The 11987-nt window shown below is 40.2% G+C and overlaps 1 protein-coding gene across 10 annotated transcripts in view; it reads left to right on the top strand.

Annotated features, from left to right (window-relative positions):
• LOC126267947 (kinesin-like protein KIF21A) overlaps window positions 1–11987 on the top strand; it is a 483424-nt gene that overhangs the window by 422841 nt on the left and 48596 nt on the right. For all 10 annotated transcript variants that reach the window (XM_049973266.1, XM_049973269.1, XM_049973270.1 and 7 more), the window contains one exon: window positions 7117–7316. In XM_049973266.1, coding sequence (XP_049829223.1) covers window positions 7117–7316 — 200 coding nt within the window. The remainder of the gene's footprint in view (window positions 1–7116; window positions 7317–11987) is intronic.

Raw genomic sequence — 11987 nt, 5'->3', positions numbered from 1 at the left:
AACCAGTTCCTCAGGCATAACGGAATCAAAAATGCAATGGTAACAACATGTTTATTCAGCAGAATTGATACAGACAATGTAGACAGTGTGGTAGTGGTATGCGATGACCCTTGGAGGCTGTGTTTGCCAGCGATGCACAGAGCAGCATGAGATGGCAACAGCGATGCTTAGCTGGAAAGGCTGCCACAACAAAGGAACGGTGTGAATGCCTTGGTGAGTATGCTGCTACATCAGGGCTGCAGAAGCCTGATGCGCAGCTGCATTTGGGTGTCGGCTGGATATGCCATTAGGTGTAAATGCAGCCAACAGCTTACAGTGAATCAGGTGCAGAAGGCATCAAAGTGCAGTCTGCTACCAAAAAACCCTGTGGAGACACCCAGGAGTTGGTTAATGTCAGCCTTCAGTAGACCCCAGCAGGAAGGTGCCAATTGCTACAGTTACATCAGGACTAGATGTGGCTCATGTACCAGTGGCTAGCAGAGCCTTTGGATAATTTTAGATGAGACTGGATGACCCACATTGGGGGGATGGCTGATGTGGAGACACTTTCTTTTTAGGCCAGCAGTTGATAACAGATACCATTAGGTCCAGGATACAAGTATTTATGCTTGTCCACCTTGGTGTTATTATGAAAAGGCTCTGCTTCCAGTCATGTATGGGACTTAGACAGCAAATGTCAGTGCCTGGTGTGTGGTAACAGTATTCGCCACAGTTCTGGGGAGAACAGGTGTTTGCTATGCTAGCTCAGTGCTTTTGCAGCTGTGGCAGCAAAATTTGGAAGGCAGCCTACTGGCTCACCTGGCTGCAGGCTGTGGAGCTGGCTTGGGAAGGAGGTGGTATAACAGTCTGTAATAACAGTCCTGATATGACACAAACTTTTAACCTGGCAGAAAGTTCCAAATTCACGCACATTAGATGAGAAAATATAACAACATAAACTGATACTCAGACACTTGAAAATAGGAGTGATGTAATGGTACTTTATTGCACACAGTACGTAATAATCACAATAATTAAACATTTTGTATCAACACTCATAGCTAAAGATGCTATTGAAATCAAGTAGGTTAGAGTGGAAAGAGGCTATCTTAGATGTCCTCTGAAATCTACGTAAATTGAAAGAATCATTCGTAGATAGAAGAAATGCTTTGTTTAGAAAGTGTGAGAGAATCAGAGAAATGTTGAACAAATTCCACTGGGAAACACCACAAGAAAGAAACTGAATCAAAGAAAATCCTTCTGCTAAAATTGCATTACCAGACATTCCAAGTCCAATCGAGAAGTATTTCACTTTCTTCTACATAAATATCTCATAATAGTTGGAAGTAACATTATAGACATATGTACATATTCACAAGCGTACCAGCAGTTGTAGTTGTTCTTATCCACCATTTGTGAATGGAACAGCAAGACTAGAAGAACACAGGACAACATAATGTGTACCCTCCAGCACACACTACATACTTGTTTGCCGAGTTTAAATTCGGTACCATCAAGTGGTACTCCTGTCAGTTTGGAGGAAGGCTCTTCATACCTGGAACAGCTTTGCTGGTTCATTGCGAAAAGGAAAGTTGCTACTCACCTTACGGCAGATATGCTGAGTCGCAAATTGGCACAACAAAAAGACTGTCACAAATGAGCTTTCGGCCAGCAAGGCCTTCGTTAAAAATAGACGACAGACATGCACTGCCCCCAGATCACACCCTGCTAACTTTCCAGATTTTCTTAACCTCGAACCTTGCCTCACCATCATTCCACAAATCCCTCGAAGTGCTAACCAATGTTATATCTGCAGAAAGAACCACAATCCACCATCTAAAAACTGATCCCAACCTTATAATACTACCTCTGAACAGAGGCTCCACCACTTGTTTTGAACTCCACCTACAAACCTTGCCACAAAGATCCGATTCCAGAAATCCAGCAGGATCTCCACTCTCTCCTCAAATCCTAGGCCCATCCTGGAACCCCTCCCCAGACACCATCTCTCTGCTCACCCCTACCACTCCCTGCATGTCTATCTTCTACATGCTTCCTAAAGTCCATGGACCCAACCACTAAGGATGCCCCATTGTGGCCGGTTTCTGTGCCCCCCCACTGAGAGAATCTCTGCTCTCGTAGACCAACACCTTCAACCTATTACCCAGAACATACCCTCCTATACAAAAGGTACTAACCATTTCCTCCACCGACTCTCCACAGCTCCTGTTCCTTTACCACAAGATTCCCTGCTTGCCACTATTGATGTAACCTTCCTTTACATTAACATCCCTAATGGCCATGGCCTTACTGCTATTAAACACTACGTTCATCAATGCCTGACAGATTCCAAACCAGCAACCTCCATACTATATCCTCACCCACAATTAGTTCTCCTTTGAAGGCACTACCTACAAACAAATCCAGGGTACGTCTATGGGCTCTTGTATGGCACTATTGTTTGCCAACCTATTCATGGGCCATCTAGAGGAATCTTTCTGAACACCCAGAATCATAAACCCCTCACCTGGTTCAAATTCTTTGATGACATCTTTGAAATCTGGATCGAGGGTGAGAGGACACACTATACACATTCCTCCAGAACCCTAGTGACTTCTCCCTGATTTGATTCACTTGGTCCTCCTCACTGTTGACCTCCACCTCAAAGATGGCTACATCAATACCTCTGTCCATATCAAAGCTACTAACCTCTAGCAATCCTCCACTTCAACAGCTGCCACCTGTTCCAAACCAAAGGCTCCCTTCCATACAGCCTAGAAACCCATGGTCATCGCATCGGCAGTGACAAGCAGTTCCTCTCAAACTATACCGAGGGTCTCACTGAAGCTTTCACAGACCGTAATTATCTTCTCAATCTTGTACAAAAACAAATCTCCCATGCCTTATCTTTCCAGTCTCCTTCCGCCTCCCAAAGTCTCACTGCCAATCACAGAAGAGCATTCCCCTTGTAAATCAGTACCACCCAGGATTGAAGGAACTTAATTCCATTCTCTGCCATGGTTTCAGCTACATCTTGTCATGTCCTAAAATGAGAAATGTCCTGCCCACAATCCTTCCCACCCCTCCCACAGTGGTATTCTGCCATCCACCGAACCTGTGCAATATACCTGTCCATCCCTATACAACCCCTGCTCCCAACCCTTTACCAAATGGCTTATATCCCTGTAATAGACCTAGATGCAAGATCTGTCCCATATATCCTCCCACCACCAGCTTCTCTATTCAGGTCACAAACATTACGTATCCCACCAAAGGCAGGGCTACCTGTGAAACCAGTCATGTGATCTATTAGCTAAGCTGCAACCACAGTGCTGCAACCACTGTGCTGCATTCCATATGGGTATGACAACCAAGAAGCTATCTGTCCACATGATTGGCCACCGACAAACAAGTGGAGCACCCTGTTGCTGAGCACACTGCCCAACATGACATCCTTCATTTCAATGACTGCTTCATATCCTGTGCCGTATGGATCTGGCCACCAACACCAGCTTTTCCAAATTGTGCAGGTGGGAAATTTCCCTGCAATATTTCCTATGTTCCTGTAACCCTTCTAGCCTCAATCTTCATTAGTCATTTTTCCATAGTTTGATGTTTGCTGGTTGACTGGTTGTATTATATGTTATGACTTGTAAAATAAGTAGGAACCCTTAGAGCAAAATCCAGATGTTTCAAATAGAATGACCTGATTTTTGATGGTAATAATTATGAAGCATGGGACATTCCTGCAAGGAAATATGTATTGTTTGAATGGGCATGGCGTTGAATTTCAGAAAATTGATGTTAAATGTCAAGTCAGTCCAGTGTTCTTAGCTTGCAGTCAGTCAGAAGTAAGATAGCATCAGCCCAATAGAAGGCGTTTTGTGTGCTGCAATTTGTATGGAGTGAGTCAGTTATTCCAGTTGTGATGTTCGCCTGCTTTATTTCTTTGTTGGTGGTCCTCGATGTCGACATACTGCATTGTGATACTGGCTGAAAAATGGGCGGGGGGGGGGGGGGGGGGGGAGTACAACACTGATTACTGTAAGTAATGTAGATGACAGGTGCACAGTTGTTTCACATTTCTTTACTATCACTGTTCACAACACCCCATATATACAGTTAATATGGACAGTCGACTATTGTTTAACTTTTGATAAGCCTCATTAATAGGTTGCAGGCAAACGTCAGCATACTGCTGCAATAATCTACTGTTGAATGTCTATGAGCATTAAAAACCTAACCATACAGAATAATACAGTAGGTGCTGAACAGACACTGTCATTGTTTCAACACACAGCCTATTTGTGTTACACATAGCTCACTGTTAAGTTGATGCATTGTTGTTGACCTAACCAGTACGTGTTTCTCGTCGGAAAATTGGGCGTGGGCTGACTCTCGAGCCCAGAAATCAGGCCTTCATATATCATCACAATAATAGGTACTGGAACTATACATTGTTTGATGTTTAATTTACAGAAATTACAATTAAAACATAACTCATTCAATTCTTTTTAACAGTTTCTTCTATTACGAGGGTTAAGCCAACTTATTTTTTTAAATGATGGAATTAACAGATATAGGAATACAAACAATACTTTTGACAAAACTGGTCATTACTTTGGAATTAATTAAGGGCTGGCTTTGCTAAAATGATTTCGAATAGAGCCAAATAAATACTTTAAGAATAATAGTGATTCTTTTTCCAGATGTTTATCATTATTACAGAATTTATATATGTTTTTAAGTCAGCAATAAAATTTGTCATGAAACAGTTACTGATTTCACCCTATAACAATAGATATTAAGTAGGAAAAAACTAGGAACAGTCAAAATAAATCAGGAAATTAATTACATACACAAAACCAAGCAAAAAGTTTGGGCAGAGATGTCAGTCGAGGCGGAAGTACAGAGGTGCTTGCCTTTACAGAGGTGCTTTGCCTTTACGTATGTCTGCCTGTGTCTGTATATGTGCGGATGGATATGTGTGTGTGTGTGTGCGCGCGCGAGTGTATACCTGTCCCTTTTTCCCCCTAAGGTAAGTCTTTCCACTCCCGGGATTGGAACCACTCCTTACCCTCTCCCTTAAAACCCACATCCTTTCGTCTTTCCCTCTCCTCCCCTCTTTCCTGATGAAGCAAGTGTGGGTTGCGAAAGCTTGAAATTTGTGTGTGTGTGTTTGTGTGTTTTTTATTGTGTCTATCTACCAGTGCTTTCTAGTTTGGTAAGTCACAGCATCTTTGTTTTTTAACATATTTTTCCCATGTGGAATGTTTCTTTCTATTTTATTCAAACGAAGCAAAAAATTAGACCTTGTGCTATATTCTTTAAAACTGAGGGCCAACTTTTCTCTTCTCTGGATCATGGTCTGTTAAGACCATTGGTTATCATTCTACAATATTTTGCACACGTTGGTCGGAGGGCCATATTCAGTTCCGTGAAAGATCTCAGTAGCCCCTTGTGACTATCTTCTGAGAAGACAGACATATTATTCTCCTAGCTGCATGACATGATAGTCACGACTTGCACCTTTTTTTTTTTTTTTTTTGTCAGGAAATAGGCTTTGTTACGGCTTCCCTGAGAGAACAGTGCAGAGAGACATGATGACAGTGGAGGATGCAGCAATAACACTGGCTGCAGGAGTGGCACAGCATTGCATTCTAGGTTGAGTCCTTATTCTGCATGAAGCATCCTGATGGAGGTGAAGCCTTCAAGGAGAACAAACATTGTTAAATGGGTTCATTGTCCTCATACACAGTACTCTGCATGATGACGTGGAGTGCCATTAGGTATTTACGGTTGGTAATTTTTACAGCAGGCATTACATTTCTGACATCTGGCCATGCAGTATCTTTGAGGCCTTTATGATTATCTTTCAAGAAGATAATGCAACATTACACATTATCCATGTTGTCTTTATCTGTCTTGATACAGAGGGCGTTCTGCTGTTGTCCTATCCAGCATGTTCTTCAGATGTCTCGCATACTGAAAACAGCCGGTGATGGATTGCTGAGAGAGTGGCATATTACCACCATGTTCCTTGCATTAGTTTGTGTGTGCATGTGCGTGTTTGATGTTGCACATGACCAATTTCAGAAGTCTACTGTCAACCTGCATTAACTTCAGCACAACAGACTAATGAAGCTGTTGCACCATTTTGCTTATGTAGGCTCCAGGCTAGCGGGTGGTATTGCTGTATCCTATCGTGCCAAGACTTATTGGTACTGTTCATATGGCAAGACAGTTATGGCATCACAAAATTCACAGCTATATTTTTCACATGTTCATTTTTCACTTCAAAATGAATGAAAGTTCAATACTAGTTGTCACATAAAAGAGCTTATTTACTAGTCAGGAAGGATACACCCTATTGTTCTCGATTGAATCATTGTCCACTATTAATTCATTCAATAATTCATCCATACATGGTGCTCTGCAAGTTTCATTATGAGGAATAGCTACCAGGGATGTGAACATGTCAAGTTAACATCAACAGACACAGGGACTCCACCTCAAGGTAATATATTTGTGTAGATTATGTGGTATTATGCATCAGAAAATGTGTGGTGGTGCAAATCAACCTGAGACTGGGCTGAAAACATCAGTACCAAATGAAGGAATACTTAAAAAAGATGCAAGAAGATGAACTTCCTAATGTAAGGGTGCGAATTAGACATAAAACACCACCATGTTTCATATAAATAAAACAAAACTTATATGGTGATAGAAATATGCATTTCCTATTAGTTGCAAAGACAGATTTAAATACATTTAATGATTTTACATTTTGTAAGTTTCACTGAATATACTATGTACACACATTTAGATCTTTGGTACATCCTGCCCTCCCAAATATATCTGGTAAGTCAGTGTTGTTATTCCCACCTACCCTACGTGAGAACATCTGGTTAAGACATTCAAAAGTGATAGGAGAGACACACAAGTGATTGAGAGTATGAGCCAGTCATGGAGGTGTGCTTGGATGATCTAATAAATTTGACAAACTTGCTGTAAATATCTGTTAAGTTGTAGGCATTTTTTAGTGCACTATGTGAATAATTTTCATAATACTGCAGTAAACTATATTTTATCTTTCCAGATTCTTTCACTGTTTGAATGATAATTTTTTGTTTATAGAGTCTAAATGGCGCTCATAAGGATTGGGTATGTGGACTGACATTCATGCCCGGTGGTCAAATCCTCTTGTCAGTTTGCCGTGCAGGTGTGGTTAAACTGTGGTCAGCAGACACTTGCAGCTTATTGGGAGAAATGAAAGCTCATGGATCGCCAATTAATGCCATTACCACGAACTCTTCACATATTTTCACAGCCTCTAGGTAAGCCCTCGTTATTATTTTAAAAATATAGTGGAGTAGTGAAATGTTTTCTCTCTCACTCTCTGTCTTTCTCTATACACACACACATGCGCAATTTTATGCAGGCCCTAAATCAAACTAACTTCTATACACAACTACAAACACATTAATGCAATACATATAATGTTCTTCAAAGTACAACTGAACAGGCCAGGATAGGCATTCACGGTTGTACACATACCTGCCTTCTGATTGTTGGAACTGAAGGCTGCTGTTAGCTGCATAGTAGTATAAAGTTGGTAACTTTTAAATCACAAATGTTTAAAATATTTACACCATAAATTGATTTACAACGTAAATTGATATTTTTCTCAAAGTGAAAGGTAGTAAAAAATTAACTCTTGGTGCAGCTAAGATAGACAACACACTGGTAGCAGTTGAAGAAACATTCTCATGTAGGTAAACCATTGCAGGCAGTCACAGGTACACACTACCAGCTAATATAAATCAAGCTATTATTATTTAGGCATGGACAAGCAGAAAAAGAAACCTCAATAAAGGAAAAGTTGAGAAATAGGGAGAGGAAACAACATAACACCTTTAGATAATACTTTGTATAGGCTTTATTATTGAAATTACTTTGTTCAATTTTCTACTGATGTGGGTACTTTTATTAAGTTTTTAAGTTTAAAATTCAAGCTCCCAAATTGTATCTACATGTCACCCTCTAGGAACACAATTACAGATCTATGCATCATACTTCATGTACCCATTCTTCAAAAGGTGAACAAAAAGAAAATCTCCCTCACTTTTGGTTCAGAATATCAGTTATGCCTTTTTTTATTTTTCTGAGAAGATGTTAGAGTGACATGTGAATTTAGAACCTGGCAATTACCTATGTAAATTTAGAAGGCTACTTAAGAAAGAATACTGTGCGGATTGTCATTGTACAGTATTTATCTTATGTCCTGTAGGTGAAAAAATTGTATCATCACATTATTTTGTAATAAATTACCAAAAGTGTGTTCAGAGAAGGTATGTAAGGGTCCAAGTAAGAAGTAACACAGTTTTCTTATGTGTGGCTGAGGAAAACATTTCACACACACTTCCGCTCAGTAGCAACACAAGAAGGTCTCAGGGCTGGCCCTTAGGGATGGCATAAAAGGCATCTATGAAACCACCCTTTCCCTTGAGGCATTGATTTCCACACATTTCATTATCAAAACCAACAGTTTAGTGTGACTAGCAATAGGAAGATTTTTTTGACAACCTTTGACACTACTGGCACCGCCCAGATGATTAAACTATTCTCGAAGGACACCATGGACATGCAGCCGCATTATACATGATCAAGAGTGTAGTGCAACCATGAGTTTTACTCTGGTGTACATGGTGGAATGATGAGGGACCATTCAAAACCATTCAACGAAATTTGAACATAATCCAAAGCAGCAAGAGGTGTTATACTTTTTCAGCTCTCATGTTTTGCACTCTCTGTGATGTCGTTACAGGGGAGTGCAACAATGACACATGTGCAAATAAATGGCAAAGGGTCCCTCTTAGCCCCCCTTCTTGAGCCCTTTAAAAATGTATCTCAGGAGAGAGAGAGAGAGAGAGAGAGAGAGAGAGAGAGAGAGAGAGAGACAGTCATTGATTTATAGGTGCCAGCATGACGGGCATCACTTTTGACTAGCTCACTAGCTCAGCGACACAGCGCTACTCAGAGAGAGAGAGACAGTCATTGATTTATAGGTGCCAGCATGACGGGCATCACTTTTGACTAGCTCACTAGCTCAGCGACACAGCGCTACTCAACTTGGGGTGTCGAAATGGTTGCCTGTCACAAAAGCACCTGGTAATCAGTGAGTGCTGGCTTTATCTGTACAGGTCCTTTTTAAAGTGCACAATAAAGGGGTGCATGTAGCACCAAGGGTGTTGCTGAATTGAGGATCTTAGAGGGACACTTTGCTATTTTATTCATGCATGTGTCAATGTTGCTCCCCCCCATGATCACAGCCCAGGAAGGTGTGAAACAAGAGGGCTGAAAATCATAAACACTGTTTGCTATTTTGGATCATGTTTAAATTTCATTGAATGGTTCTGAATGGTCCCTTGTGGCTCCACACTGTACACCAGCGCAAAAGCTTGTGGATGCACGACACTCCTGTGGGGTGTGATCATGTTCAATAGGGCTGCATGCCCACAATGTGCTTAGAGAATGGTTGAATCATCTATCATCTGGAGGGGGGGAGGGGGGGGGGGTTGTCAGCAGTGTCAACGTTTGTCGAGAATGTCTTCCTACTGCTCATCGCACTGCAAACCATCGTTTGCAACCATGAAACATGTGGACCTTGAATGAATTTCTAAGCTGTGGCCTTACTTTGTATGTGTCAAAACCACGCTGTTTGAAGTGTTGCCAAGGCTGATGGTCATGTCACAGGACACCACACTTTTGCACCCTTGCAGAGGAAGCTTGTTGGTAAATTTGAGCCAAATTTTAAACTTCTGTGTTGCAATGGGAGACAATAACGTGCTATTGAAAAAGTGACCCCATAAGTGAATTGCACAGTGTAATATACAAGGTAGTACTTGATTATTAAGTCAGTCACCAGAAAGAAACTGATTGGGAACCAATGGTAATATCAAATAAGAATTTCACCTTATTCCTGGAGTCAGATTAGTGTTTTTTGACAACAGTTTAGCCTTCTTTTAAAAAAAAAAATAATAAAAATTACACCTGTATTAAGTGAAGGAAGTCTCATTTTGTACTTCATTTGAAATAAATGAATTGGCAAAACTGTTATCCACATTTTCAGTTTTGAATGTAACAAGAATAGCACTGTACAGCAGTGCATGCGGTGTGTGTGTGTGTGTGTGTGTGGAGGGGGGGGGGGGGGGCTGTTTGTATTTATCCAAATTTGCACAATAATCATACGAATTCAAAAGGCAGACTTGTGAACAAATATGCAGTTCCCTCAGAAAAAGATATAGCCTGACCATAGCAAGTTTAACATTAACCTTAAAGTGGGCACACTAACATTAATCTTCAAGCAGTTACATGTTACATGTATATATTAAGTGCACCAACCACAAATAAAATTGTTCTGCACCGTTCCATTGTTCTTTCACGATTATGAACCTGTACCTATCCCCTCATTATTGTTTAGGGAACACAGTGATACATCGTTTTGTAACGCATGCAGTTGAGCGAGCTGGGTGAGGAAAAATTTATGGTTTGTTAAAGAAAATTACCCACATTATGGGCTAGGAGCACAATCATACAATGAGGCTGTTGTCTGCAAGATAATTAGTAATTGAATATGCAGTTGGTTGGGATCTGATGCAAAAACACTATTTAATGCTTTGAGTGGGTCATTACTGTGGGGTAACACCTGTCTGTGGCAACAGAATGATATAATGAAAGTTTATTTTATTATTGTTTAATTAAACAGTGCTTTAGCTCATATAATTTAAGATTGGTTTTTTATTGTTTCATTGAACAGCGATTTTGCTCATATATGTTCACGTTGGTAACATAAAAGACAGTTATTCCTCACATGCATACAAGGTATGCCATGCACCCACTTTTTTTATGAAAAACGTTGTGCCTGCTCGAGGATTAAAATAATCAACATTTGTGATACAAAGGGACAGAAAAGAGGAATAAACGGTCATAACATTTCATCAGATTTTATAAATTTGTTGGAATTAAAACATTTACGTAAAAAAAAAAAGGATTTCTGAGTCTGGTTTAAGTAAACTGTAACAGAATTACACAATAGCAAAGTAATGGAGTCTAGTATAGGGATCCTATGGTAATGAGTCATTCACATTGGTTACTGTTTGTACATTTTGAACATTTTGTATCTGTTAATTAAATACTTCGTTATATATATATATATATAATTTTCTTCAACTCAATCTCAGGCTTTCTAGCATTAAAATAGCCACTGTGTGACAATAATGTTGCTATTTTCCCCTTGAAAGCACAGTTCCGCAGCTGCAACTCTCTCTCCGCCTCCCACCCCCACTCTCTCCACCCCTATAACTTTATGGGTTGCAGCCCCATTCTCAAGCACCCCTGTGTGGAAGTAACAGATAAAGAGCGAATGTCATCAAAAGAATACAGATTTTAGCGTACCCCATTATAGTAATATTAATGTATGTAATAGATCTAGGACTTCAGTCCATACAAGAAATAAAATGATTAGGTTGCAGATAGCTTTGTAATGTGCTTATCAAATAGCTATACTTAAACATAGGCATAAAACAGACACGAAGGTGGTAAAACTATCAGTAAGAAGTAACAATTAGCTATAGAATCTAAATACATGTTTAATTGATGTACGATGTTCACAGCATGGTTTATGCTGTGTTTGTTGTGGTCTTCAGTCTGAAGACAGGTTTGATGCAGCTCTCCATGCTTCTCTATCATGTGCAAGCATCTTCATCTCCAAATAACTGCTGCAACCCCCACCCATTTGATCCTGCTGACTGTACTCATCTTTTGATTTCCTTCTGTAATTCCCCCCCGCCCCCTCTCTTTTTTTATTCTCATTCCCTCCAATACTAAACTGATGATTCCTAGATGTCTCGGCATATGTTGTATCAGCTGATCCCCTTTTTAGGAGTGTTATGAAAATTATCAATATCAACAAAATTCTCCAACAGCCATGCAACTAATATGTTATT

Source organism: Schistocerca gregaria, chromosome 4 (assembly GCF_023897955.1).
Source record: "Schistocerca gregaria isolate iqSchGreg1 chromosome 4, iqSchGreg1.2, whole genome shotgun sequence".
Taxonomy (NCBI): Eukaryota; Metazoa; Arthropoda; class Insecta; order Orthoptera; family Acrididae; genus Schistocerca; species Schistocerca gregaria.
Note: the sequence above shows the minus strand (reverse complement) of the source record. Positions and strands in the feature narration are given on the sequence as shown.